The sequence below is a fragment of the Chaetodon auriga genome, chromosome 12, assembly GCF_051107435.1.
Source record: "Chaetodon auriga isolate fChaAug3 chromosome 12, fChaAug3.hap1, whole genome shotgun sequence".
NCBI classification, from domain to species: Eukaryota; Metazoa; Chordata; class Actinopteri; order Chaetodontiformes; family Chaetodontidae; genus Chaetodon; species Chaetodon auriga.
The window spans coordinates 463,244-486,424 of record NC_135085.1 but is presented as its reverse complement, the minus strand read 5'-3'; the positions used below and the strand labels follow the sequence as shown (position 1 = coordinate 486,424).

The window sequence follows — 23,181 nt, the reverse complement described above, 5'->3', positions numbered from 1 at the left end:
GAGACTGTCTACCTGAACGAGCACCTAACAAAAAAAAAAAAAAAAAAAATGCTGATATTGCCAGAGAAGCCCGCAGACTCAGGAAAGAAAAAAAGATCAAGTCAACATGGACAAGGAATTGTAAAGTCCTCATTAGACTTAATGGAACATCACTGGAGGAAGAAAAGGTGCTTGTCATAAGAGAGATCAATGATTTGGAACACTATGAGAAAACATGAAGGACGCTTGCCTGTCATTGCAGTAGGCCCTCCGCAATCGTCAGGATCTATTATACTTTATTTAGGTATGGACCTTGTCTGCACCAGTGTATGGTCAATAGTGTTCTTTTTCACTCAAATGACCTGCCCCACAGGTATGGAACTTTTCCTACTCTATGTCCTCTACTGTCTTTTCCCCCTTAAACTTCGGGACGACTGCCGCCACAGCTCATATATTCAGTCCATTTGAGCTCAATATGGACAATGATGGAATTTACGAGACTTTCTTTAATCCTGATATGAATTATATTGACTCAAACTCTGCAAAACTGTCGTGTGATTATTTCCTTGAAACACAGCTCAATAATCTGTTTCATGTGGGTGACACAAATGTCTTTTCTACTCTTCACTTGAATATACGCAGTCTGTCTAAAAACTATGATTGTCTGAAACTTTATCAACCCTGTCACACTCATTTTCAGTTTTAGCTTTTTCTGAAACATCGTTAAACAACAATATTCTCAGTCTTTATCCTTTGTCGAACTACAATTCCACTCACTCCTGCAGAAACAACAGAACAGGAGGAGGAGCTTCTTTGCATGTGTCAAACGCTTAGAATTTCATCACAAGAAAGGATTTAAGTGTTGATTTCGACAAGACACTTGTGGAATCTGTATTTATTGACATTGCATTAGCTAGAAAAAACATAATAGTCGGATGTATTTATAGACCACCCAATTCAGATATAAATACATTTAATGATGCATTATACTCTAGAAATTATAAACAAGGAACACAAATTGTGTGCATTATTGGGGGATTTCAATATCAACTTGCTCAAAGAAGATCTGGTATCCACAACAGACTTTCTGAACACACTTTACTCTCTAAATTTTTATCCTTTAATTACTAAACCATCTCGTATTACTAGATCATCAGCCTCACTAATTGACAACATTCTTTTTAATTCTCTGGATTTTGAAATCACTTCGGGTCTATTGATGTGTGATATTTCAGATCATCTTCTGGTATTCCAGATTGTTCTTGCTATAGATCCTCCTAATTCTAAAGGCACCAATTCCCCTGGCCAACTTAAATTTCGCAAGCTCACAAGAAATAACCTGGAAACCTTCTAAACAGCCATCGGGTACGTCACTTGGGATGAGGTTTTCGGGCTAAAAGATGTTGATGCAGCTTATCACCTGTTCATAGAAGTTTTTGATTCTACTCTAGAATCATCTTTTCCTTTGATCAGTCCTAAGTCTAAAATTAATCCTTCCAAAGGGAGACCTCGGATTACTGAAGATCTAAAGAAATGCTCCCGTAAAAAAAATAAACTCTATAGGAAAGCTATTACAACTCCACCCCTGCCAACATAGAAACCTACAAGAAATACAAAAACAAATTTATAGCTGATATAAGAAAAGCAAAAAAAGTATCATGCCATTAAATTCACACAAGCTTCAAATGATATAAAGTAAACCTGGAACCTCATCAGTCATTTGTTGAATCGCAAGAAATCAGCAGCAGCTGCAACTGCACCTGCAGAGATGCGTGGGAAAGAGAGGATCCTATCAAACCCTAATGAAATAGCTGATGGCTTTAACAATTTTTTTGTTAATGTTGGCTCTGATCTGGCATCAAGTATTTTGGTGACCAATGAGAACCCTTGTATCATGATCAAGGGGCAATATCCTCCTCTCAATACCTTTGATACTCGAACTACACAGGAAGTCCTCAACATCTTCATGGAATTAAAGAATTATGCCCCAGGGCATGATGGCATAAAGCATTTTGATCAAAGAAACCACTGATCATTTAATTCAACCTCTAACCCACATTCTTTCTATATCACTCCAATCTGGAATTATTCCTCTCGATCTTAAAATTGCATGTCTTCCCCATTTTCAAAACAGGTGACACTGATGATTTTGGAAATGACAGACCTATATCCATCCTGCCTGCATCTCAAAATTATTGGAGAAATGAGTCTATACAAGAACATCCAAGCACTTAATTGAAAATAAGATCCTATATGCTCACCAGTATGGATTCCGTAAAAAACATTCAACGGAGCATGCATTACTTCAGCTAACTAATATAATTTCAACTGCCATGGACAAAAGAAAGTTTGCCATTGGGATCTTTTTAGACCTAAGCAAAGCATTTGATACTGTTAACCACAGTATTCTGATTTCCAAATTAAAAAGATATGGGGTGGAGGATATTGCCCTGAACTGGTTTATAAACTACCTAACAAACAGAGAACAATATGTATCGCTTAATGGCTACTCTTCTACCAAGGCCAGAATCATACATGGGGTGCCCCAGGGCTCAATACTGGGCCCTTTATTATTTCTGATTTATATAAACAATTTAGCCATGTCTTGTAAACATCTTTTTCCTGTATTATTTGCTGATGACAGTAATCTTATAGCAACTCATAATGACTTTAATTATTTGATTGATTGTGTGAATGATGAATTAACCTCTATTACCAAATGGTTTCTAATGAAAAAATTAACACTGAATGTGAAGAAATGTGTAGCAGAACTGGTCTGTAGCTGACCCTTCTCTCACCTCTTTGCATTGCTCAGGAGAAGTGAAGTGATAAAACAATCAGACTTTTAAGAGTTATTGACCATCTGGAAGGTTCACAGAAAGGTGTGAACCCAGGCAGAGACAGGATGTCTGGTTTAGAGACCTCTTATCACACTCTTTCAGGGCAACAAGAGTCACTGACAACACTTTTACTTCTAATTTACACTTGGTCAAGACGTTCTCATGGAGGTGCTAACTCTTTCTTGATAGCCCATGGGAGTTAAGGACAATAAAACTGCCTGGATGGACGAATGCCATGTCTCAAAGGAATCTTCAAACCAGATAATGCTGATGGGTTGTAAATTAAACATTCCTGAAGCAAACTGTTCTGTATGTCTGTGTGCCTTTTTGCTTAACCTACCAAATTAACCAAATTTCAATGATTGATTTAACTGTACTGTCATCTGCTGCTCACAATTACACAGAGTGGCCTGATTTAATTCTGCAGAAAACGCACTTTTCTAATCTTCGTGAAACTTTCATTTTTGCTCGCCACGCCAAGCCGCATAATTTCTATTTTTGTTGTTAAAGTCTAGTCACGTAATAATAATTTTGAAGACATTTTCGACCGGCCATCGAAGAGTTTCTCAATCTTATTATTAGTAATCAAAAGCCTTGCCAAACGGCCAACAACTAACTGACCGCACCGAAGACCTGTAGCCTGCTGCTGACCCGCTGGTCCGGGTTAAAGAACCATCAGAAGCCGTTCCTCGTCTGTAACCGACACCGAAGACCCTCAGCTCCCGAGACATCCCTGTCCAACACCAGCTCTCATCAGCGGTTCGCTTGATTCGTCCTGCAGACTGCTGTACGGGCCAGAGCGACAGACCACGGCGTGGAGCCTCTTCATGTTAGTTCGGAGCAGACATCTACAGGAACATCGCTGACAAAGTAGGCATATTTAAGCGGTTTTGAATAAGAGTTGGTCCGTGAGGTTGAGATATTGTTAATTTGTCTAAATTCTCTAAATCGTTCATTCAACAAATTAACTTTATATTCGCGTCCCCATTTCCCTTTAAAACCTACTTCTCACTATCGCCAAACTCATTTTACCATCCTCTTGCCATAAGTTCCTCTGTGCAGTGTTTGTGTTAATTTATCTCATCCATATAATCTTTGCATTATTCATGATCCATATTCATTTCATTATTGTGTTTAATAAATAATCTTTTGCATACAAGTCGTTGTCAGACGGTGTCCTTTTGAGCTGGATATAAGCAATCCCTGTACTGAGAGTTTACGCCTTAGATTATCAGACTGATCTACTGTCGATACATTCGTTCTCTACATCAGCTTTAACAGATATAATATACAAAATCCTTCTTAGCTGACGAAGGTTGGTGCCCCGAGTAATATTAACGAATGTAACATTAATTTAGAGGTAATTCCCCTACAAATGTAACTTTTGTGATCTTTTGCAACATAAACAAGTCTTACCCCAAAGAACAAGCAAAAGTATTCATTAATGGATCAGAAATCATGCAAGTAAAAGTTACCAAATTTTTGGGAATTATGTGGATGAAGGACTTAACTGGTCAAATCACATAGACCTGGTTTGCAAAAGGTCCACAAAGATGGTGGGCATATTAAGAAAAGTGTGTCCTCTAATTCATCCTTCTGCTCATTTAACATTATACTATAGCTTTTTGTTTCCTCATTTGAACTACTGCAATCTGGTCTGGGCAGCTTCATATCCCAACCATCTCAAGAAATCATTCATCATTCAGAAGCGGTCCTTAAGATTCATCTCACATTCTAACATATGCTCCATCAGCTCCACTTTTTATTATTATTGTTTATTATTACATTTTTCTATTTTGCCCATTCACAAATTTAATATCTACCAGACATGTTTGTTCATTCACAAGATTATTTACAGAAACCAAGATCTCCCTGAAAGTTTTCAAACTTTCTTTACTCACTCATCTGACATACATTCATATTGTACTAGACACAGCAACAATAATAACCTATCTTTACCCTTTACCCGCACATCACATCATCAATTTAATATGTCTTATAGAGGCCCTGCATTATGGAATGTCTTACCTCCCCTATTACGATCCATAACATCCCACTCACTCTTTAAAAAGCAGCTTAAAAAACATCTTATCTTCTCATGAATCATCTAATCATTACCTGTCCTCTCCATTGCTTCTCATAGTTTTTCTATCTACCACATGTATCTACAACATCTTTTTCCATCTATCTCTGATTATTTATGTAATTTGTCCCCTTATTTGCTATAGTTTATTTGTTAGCCTTATAAATCTGATTTGATTGTGATTGTTGAAAGGGGTGGAACTCTTGTACAAGCCCATTGGGCTTTGTTCCCTTCTTGCACCATTGATGTTAATGTGTGCTAAGTAAACTAAACTAAACTAAACTAAACTAAACTAAACTAAACTAAACTAAACTAAACTAAACTAAACTGACTGCGGAAAGTAGTACAGTGGCACCACAGGGGACTGTTCTGTCTCCTTTTCTCTTCACCTTGCGCACCTCAGACTTTCAGTACAACTCTTCATCGTGCCACCTATAGAAGTTTTCGGAGGACTCAACAGTGGTGGGGTGTATAAAGGATGGACGAGTGGCGGAGGATTACAAATACCTTGGAGTGCACCTCGACAACAGACTGAACTGGAAATCTAACATCAACGCTGTTTACAAGAAGGTGATGAGCAGGCTCTATTTCATAGACTGCTCCAGCTTTGCTGTCACAAGGACCGCTTCAGGATATCATTCCTGCCTCAAGCCATCACACTGTACAATAGCAACTTAAACAGTTAATCCACCAACCTCACAAACCTCAATATTTTACATATTATCTGCACTACTGCAATATTGCACATACGGTCTACGGTTTACATTTATTTATCTAAAACTGCACAATTTTTTACTGTAAATACTTGTTTATATACTTAGCTATATTGTATATCTATTATTATTATTATTACATTCTTATTATTATGTAATATAATATGTATTATACATTATAATACACATTACAGAACTATAAATTTAGTTACATTCACTGCTGTTATTCCTGTATATATTTTTTTGTCACATTTTGTTACTTTTTTTTTTTTTAAGCAATTCCTGTATACATTCTGTGTTTGTCTGTATGTTTAATTGCTACTGCAACAAAATAATTTCCCGAATTGGGATCAATAAAGAAACAGTGTTAAGTCTAAGTCTGAAGTCTAAAGTCAAAACAAATGATTCTCCAGCGCTGTGGAACACATTGAAATGTTGCCCCTACACCTTCTCACTTTCCTGAGATTCCCTGGGATTTCCAATATCACACAAAGACTTGATTTTTCGGTTTTGGTTTTGAAATAGAAAAATTAAGTACTTTTGTTTCATTTTTCTGTTCTGGCTATAGAACAGTTTAGTTTGTCAAATTTGGCTTTGGAACAAAACTCAAAGAACAATACATGGATTAGGGAAAATGGACAAGTTTGAATTTACAACCTTGTTTTGCTCTTCAGATACAAACAAAAAAGCCACACACCTTGAAGCCAAATGATGACCATATTTAATTTTACAGAATTCAGTCACTGTCTTCTATTTAGCCTGTTCTGGACAGCCCTTTGTGCTCTATGCTTGGCAAGTTATGCAAATAAAATACCTCATTGTCATCATTAATTTACAACCTGAATACCTTTTTTTGGTTGTGAATTATATCAACCACGGCTGCCTGAACACCAATAACACCTGACCATCCTGAAATTTTGCCTATGGACGAATGACTGAACTTCAGACTAGATTAAATTTAACTTAAAACCTACGCAAATACCTAAATGCATCTGTTCACTTGCAAAAAACAGTTCAGACAGTGTGTATTAAAGATAATTAAGATATTAAAGAAACAAATCTGATTAGCCTACAGTCTGAACATAACCTTAGTTTCTTTATAAATGCAGGGGGGCCATCAGTTTCATGGGGAGGGATTTACATGCACTTACATGTCCAGGCCAGCTACCAAAACAATCCAGACAAGATTGATTTACAACACACACATTAGTGTGATGTCATTCTCTGCTTAGGATTACTCCACTATACATTTATACACTTCTCCGACGCTAAGACCATCAGCACCGGATCCCCCCAGGGCTGTGTTCTTTCTCCTCTGCTCTTTTCCCTGTACACGAACAGCTGCACCTCCAGTCACCAGTCTGTCAAGCTCCTGAAGTTTGCGGACCACACCACCCTCATCGGACTCATCTCTGATGGCGACGAGTCCGCCTACAGGTGGGAGGTTGACCATCTGGTGACCTGGTGCAATCAGAACAACCTGGAGCTCAATGCTCTAAAGACAGTGGAGATGGTTGTGGACTACAGGAAGAACTCAGCCTCACCCGCCCCCATCACCCTCTGTGACTCCACTATTGACACTGTGGAGTCTTTCCGCTTCCTGGGAACTATCATCTCCCAGGACCTCAAGTGGGAGCCGAACATCGGCTCCCTCATCAGGAAAGCACAGCAGAGGATGTACTTCCTACGGCAGCTGAAGAAATTCAGCCTGCCAAAGACTATGATGGTGCACTTCTACACAGCCATCATCGAGTCCATCCTCACCTCCTCCATCACTGTCTGGTACGCTGCTGCCACCGCCAAGGACAAGGGCAGACTGCAGTGTGTCATTCGGTCTGCAGAGAAGGTGATTGGCTGCAATCTCCCATCTCTTCAGGACCTGTACGCCTCCAGGACCCTGAGGCGTGCAGAAAAGATTGTGGCTGATCCCTCTCACCCCGGACACAAACTCTTTGAGTCACTCCCCTCTGGCAGGAGGCTGCGGTCCATCAGGACCAAAACCTCACGCCACAAGAACAGTTTTTTCCCGTCTGCTGTCAGCCTTATCAACAAGGCCCAGAACCCCCCCTGACACTCTTCACATTCCACCTTGGACTCATTCTGTGACATTGACTGATATAAATACAACTCTATGCGTTACATTAACGCTCAACTTGGACTTCTTTCTGGAAAACAGACTGTGTTTTCGGTAAATAGCAACAACATAAACAGACTTGTGCATATATATTTAAATTGTTATATTTTATGCTCTTATTTTAGTAGATGTGTCATGCACCAATTTCACCAGAAAAAATTCCTCGTATGTGTAAAAGCGTACTTGGCAATAAAGCTTTTTCTGATTCTGATTCTGATATTGCAAATAGTTTTTTGCTGCTATTATAATGTTCAAAATCTCATATTTAGAACCTTTAAACCTTGGAAGGCAAAACACGCTTGCAAGCTTGTCAACTTTAGCAACTGAATCAAACATGCTAACCAATTTAACATTAAACTGTTTTGAACAAGTTGGAAAGAAGTCAATGTTAAGCTATAAACCTGATAGTAACCACCACAGTTACCAGTCAGCCGTGATTAATATTAAACAGCTGAAGGATAATTTAACTTGCATTATTCTGAGTTTGGTCACTTAAAATGCAATCTCATCCAGCCTGCACATGCTATCATGTGACATGACTTGGGGATGTGTTCACAGTATTTTAACAATTTAAGAGAGACGCCATTTCAAATCATTCTTGATGATAAACTACCATTAGAACATGGTCCTGAACATAACTTAGGCTTTCAGATGGCAATATTAACCGTTTTGGGGAGCTCTGATAGATGGCCTAAAAGTTCAATCTCAGCTAAAGTAAAATATGAGGAATGCTGAAATTATTTTCCAGGACAACACAAGATTTTCCAGGACACTTTACTTTTCCTCTAATTTTCCAAGCATTTTCCATGACTTTAAAATTGGTCAACTGTTTTCTAGATGCGTGGGAACACAGGCATGGTATGAAATCAGACATCTGGGGTACTGGCTTCAGTTCATTCATTCATTCATCCATTTTAGCCAGGAGACAACAAACAAATTATGATGGTATCGCTTCATTTCAAATATTAAATGATTTTTGGTTTACACAAATCTTAGCAAACCAAAAAAAGGTTAAAAAATCCTTGAAAACTTTTCCCAAACATTCAAGACTTTGTACAAACCCTGAGAAACACCAGAAATCTGCACAGCAAGTTATTTCTGCTACCCATCCATTCACCCGTTTTCTTCTGCCAATCCAGGGCTGGGCCCCTCGCAGTGGACGAAGGTTAAAAAAAAGGCAGTCCAAGTGTTCCTCCCCAGCAATGTTTTCCTGCTCCTCTTGGGGGATCCCAAGGTGTTCCCTGGCCAGGTAAGATGTTTACAATCCCTCCAGAGTGTTCTGGGTCTTCCCCAGGGTCTCTTGCAGTTGGATGTGCCCAGAAAACCTCCAAGGGGAGGTGGCTAGGAGGCATCCTGATGCTCAAACCACCTCATCTGCCCCCTTTTGACACAAAGGAGCAGTGGCTCTTCGCTGAACTCCCTCCAAATGTTTCAGCTCCTCACCCTATCTCTAAGAGTGAGCTCAGCCAGCCTATGGAGGAAACCCATTTTGACCATGCAGATTTGCAATCCAATTCTTTCTGTTACAACCCAAAGCTTGTGACCAAAGATCAACTGGTAATTGACAGCACTCAATCCAGCTGTCCATCTCACACTCCATTTCCACCTAATACATTTCAAAGACTGAATGTAGCCTCTTGATGCATATGATATTAATGTCTGTCTTTATTTATTATCTTGTGTTTTAATGCTGTGTAGTGAAACTATATATACATATATACATATATATACACACACACACACATACATATATACACATATATATGTATATATACACACACATGTATATACATATACATATATACATATATATATATATATATAGAGAGAGAGAGAGAGAGAGAGAGAGAGAGATAGAGAGAGAGTTATATTTTTAACAATTGCTATTATTCCATGTTTATATGCGTAGTTGTATTTTTTGAGAACATTCTTCTTTTAGTTTTCATTACTCACCCTTATTCTTCTTTATTGTACATATTTTATGTTTATGTGTATGTTTAAAGTGCTGCTCCAACAAAATAATTCCCCAAATTGGAATCAATACAGTGAAAGTCTAAGTCTAAGTCTAAATTCTCCACATTGAGTATATCTGACTGACTGACTGAAATAACTATTTGTATAACAAGACTAGGGCAAAATCTAGTATATGGCTGGATAATGTATGGTCAATGTTTCCCCATGAGGACATAGTTGAGGACACCTGGCTCCATGCAGTGTCCCTGTGTGCACAAGGCACCTCTGTAGTCGTAGCAAGTGGTCATGCACGTCACTGAGACTAGGTGGCTCCTACATGTGCGAATACAACAGTTCCAAATGCTTGACTTTGTTCTTTACAGGGATTGTCTAATGGCACTATATATATCAATGAATAGGTATGAGTTTACAAGTAATTACAATTCTTTTTTGATACTGAGGTGCTGCATAGACCATATTCACATGGCAGCCATTTTCCTCTGAAGTCACTCTCAGGGTAGTTATTGCTGTTATTGTGACGCACACAAAATGTATGGTCACATTTTATGTTATTTTGTTAATGGCTTTATTTTGAAAATGCTGTGAGTATTGCAGTGCTGCCAGCAGGAGGCAGTGTGGCACTGTGCTTCCCACCACGGACTCTCTTGTTGACGGACACTTGTTTGTTTCTTCATTCTGCTGAGTGAAGCTGCACTGAAAGGAAGCACTGTCACTGTCTCACTTATTCTCCTTTACAGGTTGGTGAAGTTTAGAGAACTTGTAAAACTACATTCTAAAATAAAATGTCAGGTTGACTTTGTAAAGGTAAATGTTAACATTTAATGATTTTGTAAATGAATAGACACAAGTCAGTTTTTTTTCTGTGCAGCGTGAGTGGCCCAAACTGGCACTACTGTGAACTTTTTGTCGAGAAGAGAAGATTTCTAGTTTGCTCCAGCACATTTCACTGTAGGTCAGATATTATTCTTGTTTATGTAACCTCTCTTTTGAAATGTGTATTTTATTGCTGCTACAGGTTTAAAGTGGTTTTCAAGTTTAAATTGTTGAATATAAGGATTCTGAAAATGTAAGTTTTGTATGTCTTCAGCTCATGCAGCTTGACTAAAGTGACAGTCATTACCAGCAGTGTGCTAGTTTTTTTTTTAATTTTTGCACTATGGTTAAATTACTGTGAAAGAAAGGGGAAACTGAAGTGACCAAGAGATTGTGCATTTCATAAAAATGCCTTATTTTTGCTTAACCTACCAAATTAACCAAATCTCTATGTTTGATTTAACTGTATTAGTATTAGGAAATGTTACCATGTTTATTGTTGAATGTTGTCATTATTCATAAGAATTGTCTAACGCATGTAGTGAACACGCATGTCATTGTTGAAGTGCCATTGAAAATTGATCATTTAAAATATATTCGATTGACCATAGTGAGAAGCAATTGAGCCCTCATATGAATCATTAATTAATTCTCGCTCTGGGAAATGAAATCACGTTGCGCGTCTGCGAACCATCCCACGAGTGACGACCTATTGGTTAGACATGCCCTAGAGCAATAATAAAGTTAGTCGCGCGCAACGGACTTCAGTGTGTCTAGTTTTTGTTTTCAGTCCAGTCTAGTTTTCTTTCTTCCAGTTTGTGTTAAGTTCTGTTCTGGTATGTGTAGTAGTTCATTCGCTTCTGTAAGTTCTTTGTCTTTAGTTTCAAGTATTTTTCCGCTCCGTCGTTTTCTCAGTCTTTTTGTTGCTGCTCACAACTACACAGAGTGGCCTGATTTAATTCTGCAGAAAACGCACTTTTCTAATCTTCTACGTGAAACTTTCATTTTTGCTTGCCACGCCAAGCCGCATAATTCCTATTTTTGTTGTTAAAGTCTAGTCACGTAATAATAATTTTGAAGACATTTTCAACCGGCCATCGAATGGTTTCTCAATCTTATTATTAGTAATCAAAAGCCTTGCTAAACGGCCAACAACTAACTGACCGCACTGAAGACCTGTAGCCTGCTGCTGACCCGCTGGTCCAGGTTAAATAACCATCAGAAGCCATTCCTCGTCTGTAACCGACACCGAAGATCCTCAGCTCCCTGTCCAACACCAGCTCTCATTATTGTGTTTGATAGGTAATCTTTTTCATGCAAGTTGTTGTCAGACGGCGTCCTTTTTAGCAGGATATAAGCAATCCCTGTACTGAGAGTTTACGCCTTAGATTGTCAGACTGATCTACTGTTGGTTCATTCGTTCACTACATCAGCATTACAAGATATGATATACAAAATCCTTCTTAGCTGAAGAAGGTTGGTGCCCCTACTCTTATTAACGAATGCAACATTAATTTAGAGGTAATTCCCCTATAGTTGTGAACCAATTTGAAAGTGACTGTGGCTAATTGTAATGTGTGTTTTTGTTTGATTTTTGATACTGTGGACCTCTGTATTGATGAAATAATTGAATATGGGGAACAAAATACAGAAAAACAGGTGATCAATGTTGAAATTTTGTTAATAAATTATGCTGAGGGAAGCTGTATTAAAAGGAAGCGCTGTGGCCTATCTCATTTATTCTCCTTTACAGGAACCTTATCTTTTTACGGGTCCTCAGCTTTGGACCTGTTACATTATAAAAGGATAATGTCGCACTTACATGTTCCAGGCATGCGTGGGTTCTCTCCGGGCACTCCGGCTTCCTCCCACAGACCAAAAACATGCTCATTAGGTTAATTTGTGACTCTAAATTGTCCATAGGTGTGAGTGTGAGTGTGAATGGTTGTATGTCTGTATGTCTGTCTATGTTGCCCTGCAATCGGCTGGCGACCGGTTCAGGGTGTACCCCCACCTCTCGCCCATTGCCAGCTGGGATAGGCTCCAGCCCCCCGCAACCCCGAAAGGGATACGCGGGTATAGAAGATGAATGAATGAATGAATGAATGAATGTGTTCCAGGTTGCATGTGGTATGAATGTAGGGAACCTAACAAATCGTTATCATTTCACCACTTCCTGATTGATCAGCAACTGAAAAATAAGCTTGCATTGTAACATAACGTAATGTGGCAAAGCAGGCATGTCTTGCCTGCACTGTAACATAACGCAATGTAACAAAGCAGCTATGTCTTGCCAGCCTACTCATACCACACAAAACACTAATTGCTAAAGTGCTTAAAACACACCTATGTTGGATGTAATCTGGATGAACATTACACAGAAATGTGTTCCAGTGAGCATGTCAAATAATGTTATTGACTTTTGAGGTCGAGTCAAGAGACAGACTACAACGTCCAGCTCCCAGCAGCCAGCAGGAGCATGTGGTGAGGAGCATACTGCGGGCGGTGAACCCAAGGAAAGCTGCTGGGCCGGATGGTGTGACGGGGAGGGTGCTGAGGGACTGCGCACACCAAATGGCTGGTGTCTTCACTGATATATTCAACCAGTCCCTGTCCCAGTGCACAATCCCACCCTGTCTGAAGTCCTCTACAATCATTCCCATACCGAAGAAAACCAAGCTGTCTCAACGATTACCGTCCAGTGGCTCTTACACCCACCATCATGAAGTGCTTTGAGAAACTGGTCTGGAATCACATCACTACAAGCCTGCCATCCACAATCAACACACATCAATTTGCCTACAGAAGAAACCGGTCTACAGAGGATGCCATAGCCACAGCTCTTCATACAACACTGTCACATCTGGAACAAAGGGGGAGCTATGCTAGGGTGCTCTTCCTCGAATTCAGTTCCGCTTTTAACACCATCATTCCAACAGACTGGTGACAAAACTTCAGGACTTGGGACTCTCACAACAGATCTGCTACTGGATCAAAGACTTTCTGTCAAATTGCCCCCTGAGAGTCAGAGTAGGTCCCCATCTCTCCTCAGTATTGAAGCTCAGCACTGGCTCCCCACAGGACTGTGTGCTGAGCCCCCTACTGTACACTACACACGACTGTACTTCCATCCACCTGAGTAAAGCCATCATCAAGTTTGCTGAGGACACTACTGTTGTGGGGCTAATAACAGGAGGGGAATAACAGGAGATGAGAGGGCATACAGGGAGGAGATCCAGCGGATGGTAGCATGGTGTGCAGAGAACAACCTGATTCTCAACACATCCAAAACCAAAGAACTGATCATTGATTTCAGGAGAAATAAACCGGAAACAGTATGCATAAATGGAGACAGTGTGGAGAGGATTTCAGACTTCAGATTCCTGGGCACCCACATCATGCAGGACCTGACCTGGTCAGTAAACACGAAAGCAACACAAAAGAAGGCGCAACAGAGGTTGTATCTCCTGAGGACACTAAGGAAAAACAGCCTCACAGACAGACTGCTGGTGTCCTTTTACCGGAGCTCCATTGGGTCGGTGCTGAGTTACGGCATCACACTGTGGTTCAGCAGTTGCACTGCTGCTGAAAGGAAAGGGCTCCAGAGGGTGATTAACACCGCCTAAAAAATCCGCGGACGTCCTCTCCCTTCCCTGGAGGAAATATACAACAGCCGCTGCCTAAAGAGGGCCCAAAGCATCCTCAAAGACTCATCCCACTCTGGCCATCACCTCTTTGAATTGCTACCCTCAGGGAGGCGGTTCAGGGCCATCAGCAGCAAAACAAACAGACTCAGGAACAGTTTTTACCCCAGAGCCATTACTGCAATGAACAATGCCAAACACAGATAAATACTCCTGGAATAGTCTTTTTTTAATTCTCCTCATGGATATATATATTAGAGTTTTTATCTTATTTAAATTAGAATGTGCCTGTGTTTGTTGTATTGTATCTTTTATGTCCTTTAAATAGCATTGATATGAGAGTTCGACCTCAATTTTGTTGTACCTGTGTAATGACAATTAAAGATATTTGAATTTGAATTTGAATAGGTTTCTCCTTTTCCTTTTCTTTTATGGTGATAGCAGTCCTACAAATGAAGGCCATGGTGTCTTACCATGCCATATGGCTCCATGTCCATCCCACAGAGTAGCCAGGGTCTTCCTGGCTCCATCCCACAGGTTGTTGCAGTAAGCTTCCCTTAGCTGGTTCTTCCTCTGTTAGAAGAAAACATCAGGAAAGATAAGGTTTGCAGGTGAATAGTTTTTTTTTTTTTTTTTTTTTTTAGGAAGGTTCCTAACAGTATCTAGAAGTATCTAAGTAGAAGCCATAATAAGACTTGTTCAAATTCTCTAAATGCAAGGTGGAAAGGCGCTTCAATGCTTCTTTTCTTATCTCCTTTAGCATATGATACACTGGACCATCCTTTACACAAAGAAGAGCGATAATGCCATCCCACAATTCCTTGCTGTGGCAACATTTAATGTGAATGTCAAATTATACATCCATAGCCTGTATCATCAAGTCAACACTTCAAGTTGTTAATGAGTTGTGTGGCGGTTCTTAAGCTATTATGGCCATAAGCTGTTAATCAGATCAATAATCATATGTTTTTAATTCTTAAGAATTATATGTACAGTAGTAGATCTGTAAGTCTGATGCATTATGCCTAACTTGCATACAAACATATTAATTTGGAAACCTGAACATCAACATACTGGATGTCAAAGCAGCCACAGCAAATACCCAGTCAACAACACTGAACTAATGTATGAGAAAAATGAAAACAGAGAGACAGCACCTGGACATGGGCTAGAGATGTGACACACGACCAATTCATCGTAGTTCATGATAATGTAGCGCAGTATGGATACAGATGCTTGACAGCGTAGATGAGCCAAGCTTAAACACTGATCTATTTGTCTATTTCTCACTGACTCCAGTCTGCAGTGTAGCTCATACACTTCACAGAATTGTACCATCACATTTTACACATTAATGATGACTCCTCTGTGCACGCTAAAGCTAGCTAAGGAGTTCCGCAGGGTTCTGTGCTTGGACCAATTCTATTCACCCTTTACAGTATATGCTTCCTTTTGGGAACATTGACAGGAAACAATAAAATTTCATTTCTATGCAGATGATACCCAGCTATATTAATCAATGAAGCCAGAAGAAACCAATCACTTAACTAGACTACAAACATGTCTTCAGGACATAAAGATCTGGATGACCTACAATTTTCTGTTGGTAAACTTTCTGATGATATAGCAGTTATGGATGGCATTACATTGGCCTCCAGCACCACTATAAAGAATCTGGGAGTTATCTTTGATCAGGATATGTCCTTTAACTCCCATGTAAAACAAATTTCAAGAAATACCTTTTTCACCTACATAACATTGCAAAAATCAGGCACATCCTGTCTCAAAATGGTGGCACGGTGGCACAAACTGTCGCCTCACAGCTAGAAGGTCCAGGGTTCGATTTCTACCTGGGGCACTGTGGGCGTGTCTTCCACCATACCTTCAGTGCCTGCTGCTCAAGGAAAGGGGCCTTTCTGTGTGGAGTTTGCATGTTCTCCCCATGTTCACCTGGGGTATCCTCCATAAAAAAAAAACCCACTAAAAAAAGATCACCACCTGACCAATGGTGATGATAAAGGAACTGGTCCCCGGGCGCCGGTCGGCTGGCAGCCCACCGCTCCTGGTCTGCCACGGAGGAAGGACTGACCAAGCGGAGAAGAATTTCACCAAGCATGGCGTGTGTGTGTGCATGTACTGTGTGGCGTGACAAATAAAGGATGTCTTTCTTAAAAAAAAAAAAGATGCAGAAAAACTAGTCCATGCATTCGTAACTTCCAGGTTGGATTATTGCAATTCCTTAGTATCAGGCTGCCCAAATTTGTTGCTGAATATTCTCCAGTTGCTCCAGAACGCTGCAGCTAGTGTTATGACAAAAACAAGGAAGAGAGATCATATTTCTATGGTATTAGCCACTCTGCCCTGGCTCCCTGTAAAATTCAGATTAGAATTTAAAATCCTCCTTCTCCTTACTCCTTAGCCATAAACAAGCACCATCTTATCTTAAAGACATCCACTACAACTGCTACTACTATTAGTCATACTTCCATTATTATTACATCCATAGTGCTGTATTACATACATATATCACATACATAAATATATTTGCATATATTACGCTAGATGTGCTGCATAGAGTCAAGAGTCTATTATTAGAACTGTGATTAGAACTTGTGATTGCGTTTCTTTCTCTCTCTCACCCAACCGGTCGAGGCAGATGGCCGCCCAACCACAGCCTGGTGCTGCCTGAGGTTCCTGCCTGTTAAAAGGAAGTATTTCCTCACCACTGTCACCAAGTGCTTGCTCATGAGGGAATTGTTGGGTCTCTGTAGATAGAGTTTGGTCTCTACCAGCTCTATAACACTGACCATTTAATAAATGTTATCATTAACAGAAAAAAGCAATTCTGTTACCTCTTAACCTAAAATCTGTCAGTGATTCTTCATCCTCCAGCACCTGGACTCCACAGGAACCTACGCTAGGGTCCTGTTAGTGGATTTCAGCTCTGCTTTTAATACCATCATCCTAACTCTGGTTCAGGAGAGCGTGCCTGACTCAACCTGCAGGTGGATTACAGACTTCCTGTCTGACAGGAAACAGTGCCTGAAGCTGGGGAAACACGTCTCCAACGCAAAGACCATCAGCACTGGATCCCCCCAGGGCTGCGTTCTTTCTCCTCTGCTCTTCTCCCTGTACACAAACAGCTGCACCTCCAGTCACCAGTCCGTCAAGCTCCTGAAGTTTAAGGATGACACCACCCTCATCGGACTCATCTCTGATGGCGACGAGTCTGCCTACAGGTGGGAGGTTGACCATCTGGTGACCTGGTGCAACCAGAACAACCAAGAGCTCAACGCTCTAAAGTCAGTCGAGATGGTTGTGGACAACAGGAAGAACTCAGCCTCACCTGCCCCCATCACCCTCTGTGACTCCACTATTGACACCGTGGAGTCTTTCCGCTTCTTGGGAACTATCATCTCCCAGGACCTCAAGTGGGAGCCGAACACCAGCTCCCTCATCCAGAAAGCACAGCAGAGGATGTACTTCCTATGGCAGCTGAAGAAATTCAATCTGCCAAAGACAATGATGGTGCACTTGTACACAGCCATCATTGAGTCTATCCTCACCTCCTCCATCACCATCTGGTACCATCGCCAAGGACAAGGGCAGACTGCAGCGTGTCATTCGGTCTGCAGAGGTGATCGACTGCAATCTCCCGTCTCTTCAGGACCTGTACACCTCCAGGACCCTGAGGCGTGCAGGAAAGATTGTGGCTGATCCATCCCACCCTGGACACAAACTCTTCGAGTCACTCCCCTCTGCAAGGAGGCTGCGGTCTAACCAGACCAAAATCTCAGGCCACAAGAACAGTTTTTTCCCGTCTGCTGTCATTTTTATCAACAAAGCCTGGAACCCCCCCGACACTCTTCACACTCCACCGCTGCCTCTACTTGTCACATTGACATTGCCATAACTCTATGCGTTACATTAACACTCAGCTTGGATTTCTTTCTGGAAAAAAAACAGACTGTGTTTCTGGAAAAACAGACTTGTGTATATATATTTATATTGTTGTATTTTTTACTTTTTTAATAGCTTATTTTTAGTAGATGTGTCAAGAACCAACTTCACCAAAGCAAATTCCTCATATGTGCAAATTGTACTTGGCAATAAAGCTTTTTCTGATTTCTGATTTTCTGATTTTAACTTCAGTTGGAAACTTTAAAAAATTGTCTGCATGTAATACATTTACCACTTTATCATTTCTCATACATATTCAGTTCAGTCTGGTGCTGCACTACAGAAATTTTACAGGTCCGACTTCATCAGATTACTAACACGAATTCTGTACGTGAAAGGTGAAATTTACTATAAAGTCTATATAGTCTTTATTTATTTTTTTATTTTTTTATTTCTTTCTTGTTCTTATTATCATTCCCTCTGCTTTTTGACTGTTGAGTTAAGTTTATCTTATCTTTACCATAGAATGACTCAGATGCTTATTCAGACATGAGACCAACATGTAAAACTGCCAGAACATTTACATTTGCACTAAGATATTTTACTTTGACAGTTGCAGTCAGATATTTTCCATTTACAGTTGCAGTCAGATACTTCCCTGCTGTTTATTTGTTTTCTGTTCATTTTGTTTTGTAATTTATCTGCTCAGACAGGTTTAGAGAGAGCAAAAAAACAGCACAAAGAAGGTCCATTTGTTTGACTGGCTGATTCATAATGACTCCAGGTTGTGATTGGTTGCTGAGTCCCACACTCTACTCAACAATGAACTGGCTGTGAGCTTTGACATTTTGTTACATTCTGTCTTAACATGTGAAGGTATAAGTAGTAAGGAGTATCTGCATATCATGCTATAGCACCAGCACTTATTATTTATGCTTAAAAATAATGGATAACAACCTGAAATGCTATTTGTGTACCTTATAGACATGAAGGAAGAGTATAGAGAGGTAAAGGAGGATGACGATGAGGAAAGGCAGGATGAAGACAATGGCCAAGGGGGTGAAAACCCACAGCAGGTACTCCAGAACACTCAGATAGTCCTGCATTTGATCAAGGCCTGCCCATTCCTCCCAGGCATGAAACACACACACCTGTGGACCAAGACAGACAGGACAATAATTACATCACCCACTTTGGTCCAGTCTGAAGCATATAAAGAACTATTGGATAGACTGCCATGGAATTTTGAACAGCCATTTCTGCTTGCATGACAATGAAACCTAATGACTTTGGTGATCTCCTGACTTTCATAAAGCTACATATGACATGACATGTTTGTTTCAGGGTTAGTCTTGCTGACATCTAATATTTCAATGATTTGAGGCGCATAAAGACATTTCTATTCATCCACTTAAACCATAACAAACTAAAGTACTGAAATGTCACGTCACAAAGCACTGTCACAATTAGTTTAGCAGAAGTGCTAAGTAGCCATCTTATAAGATCTCAGCAGAGATACATTATTATCAAACAAAGGGCTATATTATTGTACAAATATGCTAGAGCTGCAACAACTATTTTGATGATGAATTAATTTCACAATTATTTTCTTAATTCTTTAGTCTGCAACTGCATTTACTTATCACTCAAAGGAACAATGACAAAATAATAGTCAATCAATAAATTAGAGTCAAATCTCTGGTAATTGGGCCAGCATGAAACCAATATAATGTTAGATGCAGATGGAAGCTTTGGTGGGCCAGAAGTGACCTGCAGGCTGCCAGTTCACGATATGGGCTGGGTCCAGATTGACTTGCGATTTGGCCCTGATGCAGACTGACTTTTTGAGAGGCCCTGGTCTATAAAACAGCAGAAATAGTGAAAAATACCCAAAATAATTTCCCAGAACATAAGAATCAAGTTTATTGAGTTGAGTCTTGAGATATAAAACAATGAAAAAAAGAAAATCCTCACACTGGAGAAGCTGCAACCAGAGTGGTTTGTGTTTTGTTTAAAAAATCATAGTTAATTCATAGTAAAAACAGCTGGTGGTGAATTCTCTGTCTCTGAACCAATACATCCATGTCTTAAAGTAAACAATTAGGCCAGTGTATTTGTCTTTTGTAGAAGTAAGATTAGATTGCATTTATTTGGCAGATGATTGTCTCCAGTCTAACACACAAGAAACAGTCTGGGCCTCACTATCTTGCCCAAACATTTCAACAGCCCTTCAAAGAGCAACCATGAACAACCACCAGAGCTACAATCGCCACATCAGTGACCTGTAATCACACCCCTGATGATCAAATAACCATTAGGTTCAATCAAGTAATCAGTCAATCCTTTAAGTAATTAAAAGAATACACATGCAAAATGCACAGCAAAATATATTTACAGAGAGAATGAATAGCTGTCAAGTAGTTAATGTCCTAAATGAAGAGGGTTCATACCAGGAGAGAGACAGCGTCCTCTGCTCCCATCCGACAAGAATGGTTCCCACTGTCTGACATTCTGCTTTGCTGACAGTCACAGAAACTGCAGCAATCAACAGATGACAGAATCAGTAAGTCAGACAGCTTCAGGAGGAAGGATCACACTGCATGGAGAGCACCTGCTGCTACATGCAGGTGAACTAAAGGAGAGAAAAACACACTCAGTTCAATAACTTAATTTAGGCATGAACAGAAATATTTTTCCTGTGTACCACATTTCAGTTGATACGGTGCAGGTGTCTGTATTAGGGAAGGACGGATAACTACATTCGAGGGGTTCTGACTGCTTTGTCAATAACAACGTTCTGTTGAACTTGCCTTTCGTAATGAGTAAACAGCCAGTAAGATTTAGAAAAACGCATCGACATTTAAATGACACTACAGTCACGAGTTTCAACACCCAGCCTTGCATTGAATCAAATGAAAGCTACTTTCGATGTGATATAATGGAAACTAATTTCAGTTTTCCAATCTACATCATACCCTAGATATGAGAAGTAAACCAACAACTATAAATGCGATAATACCGAAGACAGGAGCTGCGGTAAAACAGTGAGCTAGCTGAGTAGCACTCGACTGAGCAGAACTGGAAAAAGTGTTGCGAGCAAGTCAATAGCCAAAGTCACCTTAACGTTACGCTGGAGACAGAACAAACACAAAAAACGTTACCTCAGACAGTTATGACAGTTGTGAATTGCGGCATTAGTAACACGCCACTGTATATTTCAAGTTAAATCAGCACAACATACAAATCTGTTCGGATACAACTGCCCTGCTCCGAAGCCCGGGACGCATTAAGTGTAACACAATCAGGTGTTACATTGATTCGGTGTCCCTTAGAAACATTGTACTTACTCAATACCAACCTGAGGATGGAAATTCCTATTTGACACTAAACCTTCAAAATAAAAGCATAAACATTATAAATAGACGATGGTTTTAACAAAAAAGAAAAAGAAAAAAATAACAATTCTGAGCATTCATGTTTTTTTTTCCAAATAGCTACAAACAAGTGTTCTTAATCAACAACTGTGATGATATATTGTTTTATAAGTTCTTTTGAATGGCCGTATTGTATTTGTCGATAAAATACAAAGAACTGTGCAGCCTATGCTTCATCTCCTCGCTCATTCTCAAAAGCAGAAAGATATAGTTGGATTTGAGAGACTCCAATGATTTTTATTCTTTATTAAAATTCAGAAATAGATAACTTTGTGTTTATTTACATTTTTTTATATTCAATTTGTTCTTGTTCAAAAAAGGGCTGTTAAGCCACATCGGAAAATGATTTTATTCTGAAGAGACACAACCGGAAGTGTCATTATTATCCATGCTGGCGGAACGCTGGGGCTTCCTAGTGAAGGGAGAGTATTAAACCCATGCTTAAATCCAGACGCGAACGACTAGTTCGTGTGTGGATATATGTCCCCGTCAACTGCGTGCTTGAATCAGTCAGCTCGTCGTCATGATGCTGGACAGGAGCAGGGCGACAGTGGTGGCGGATATCTTCTTCAGCAGGAGACTCACACCCTCGGAGAAGATAATTCACTGTCGCTGCTCCAGAGCCTTCGTACAGTGAGCTTCTCTATTTCTCTTATGTTTTCTAGCATTGTCTGACAAAGACGTGATGGACACATTTAAAAGATAGACAACAGTACTGCAGACGGAAGTATGGATAGATGAAACTAGAATTCTTCTTCATCGGATTTTTCTGTCTTTGTTCTCTGCCTCTGTTCAGGGATCGAGACCTGTATCGCTCTGATAACAGATTGTTCTCCTTTGACCTAGCAGACACAGCTATCCAAGGTATGTCAAACCATTTGATGTTTAACATGCTGATTGTATCGGAAATTATCATCCAGGGCGTTGGACAGTATATTTCAGAGTACATTGGGTCCTTAGTTCAGCTGTCGTGTTGTTCAAATTCAATGGAAACATTGAAGAATAACAACACACACACACACACACACACACACACACACACACACACGTCTGTATCAGTATCCCCATAGGGACAGCCTATTGAGATAATGCACTCCCTAGCCCCTAACCTTTACTGTCATGGCTAAATGCCTAACACGAATGCTAAATGTAAGCAATTTAGACCCTAACCTTAAAACCAAGTCTTAACTCTCAAAAGTCAGTGGGGACATTAATTTGGTCCCCAAGGTGACAGGAAGTCCCCATGGATTGGTGTGTAGTCAGTCTAACAATTGTCTAACAGATAGTTTTAAATCAAAGATGTGAAAGTATGATTCATTTTAAATACATTTTCCATCAACTTGCAGAAGCAGATGATGAAGAGGAGGTGGAAGATGAGGTGTTGGATGAAGAGGCTCAGCTGATGGCTAGCATGGGTCTGCCTCTTGCCTTTGTCAGTTCCTCTGACCAGAGGAGAGTGGTAAATTTGTTTACCTTTCTGAAATAACAGTAAACCAAAATGTTTGAAGTAGTTCCTGCTGCTGAATGATCCTGTTTTTGGTCATGTGACAGGGGAACAGATCTAATGTGAAGCCTGATGCGTATTGGGCAGGACCAGCTAAAGAGGATGAAGACGAAAAAGACCTACAAGTTGAAACCAAATGTAATACAATTAACTCATTATTATT

The 23,181-nt window shown here is 40.0% G+C and overlaps 2 protein-coding genes across 8 annotated transcripts in view; one reads left to right on the top strand and one right to left on the bottom strand.

The window, feature by feature from the left end:
- tmem68 (transmembrane protein 68) overlaps positions 1–21,383 on the bottom strand; it is a 65,797-nt gene extending 44,414 nt beyond the window's left edge. For 3 of the 6 annotated variants that reach the window (XR_013077902.1, XR_013077903.1, XM_076745930.1), the window contains exons 1-4: positions 21,242–21,374; positions 20,531–20,712; positions 19,058–19,231; positions 14,654–14,753 (exon numbers count right to left, since the gene is read on the bottom strand). Coding sequence is in view for 3 of the 6 variants with exons in the window: in XM_076745930.1 (XP_076602045.1) it covers positions 14,654–14,753; positions 19,058–19,231; positions 20,531–20,590 (334 nt within the window). In the remaining 3 variants the exon portion in view is untranslated. Of the gene's footprint in view, positions 1–14,653; positions 14,754–19,057; positions 19,232–20,530; positions 20,713–21,198; positions 21,222–21,241 lie in introns of those variants that run through there. The other 3 variants (XR_013077904.1, XM_076745931.1, XM_076745932.1) reach the window with 3 other exon arrangements.
- A 481-nt stretch (positions 21,384–21,864) lies between these two features.
- The window catches only part of tgs1 (trimethylguanosine synthase 1), a 52,441-nt gene continuing 51,124 nt past the window's right edge, over positions 21,865–23,181 (top strand). For both annotated transcript variants that reach the window (XM_076745925.1, XM_076745924.1), the window contains exons 1-4: positions 21,865–22,147; positions 22,311–22,378; positions 22,861–22,973; positions 23,066–23,156. In XM_076745925.1, coding sequence (XP_076602040.1) covers positions 22,038–22,147; positions 22,311–22,378; positions 22,861–22,973; positions 23,066–23,156 — 382 coding nt within the window. In that variant the 5' untranslated portion in view covers positions 21,865–22,037. The remainder of the gene's footprint in view (positions 22,148–22,310; positions 22,379–22,860; positions 22,974–23,065; positions 23,157–23,181) is intronic.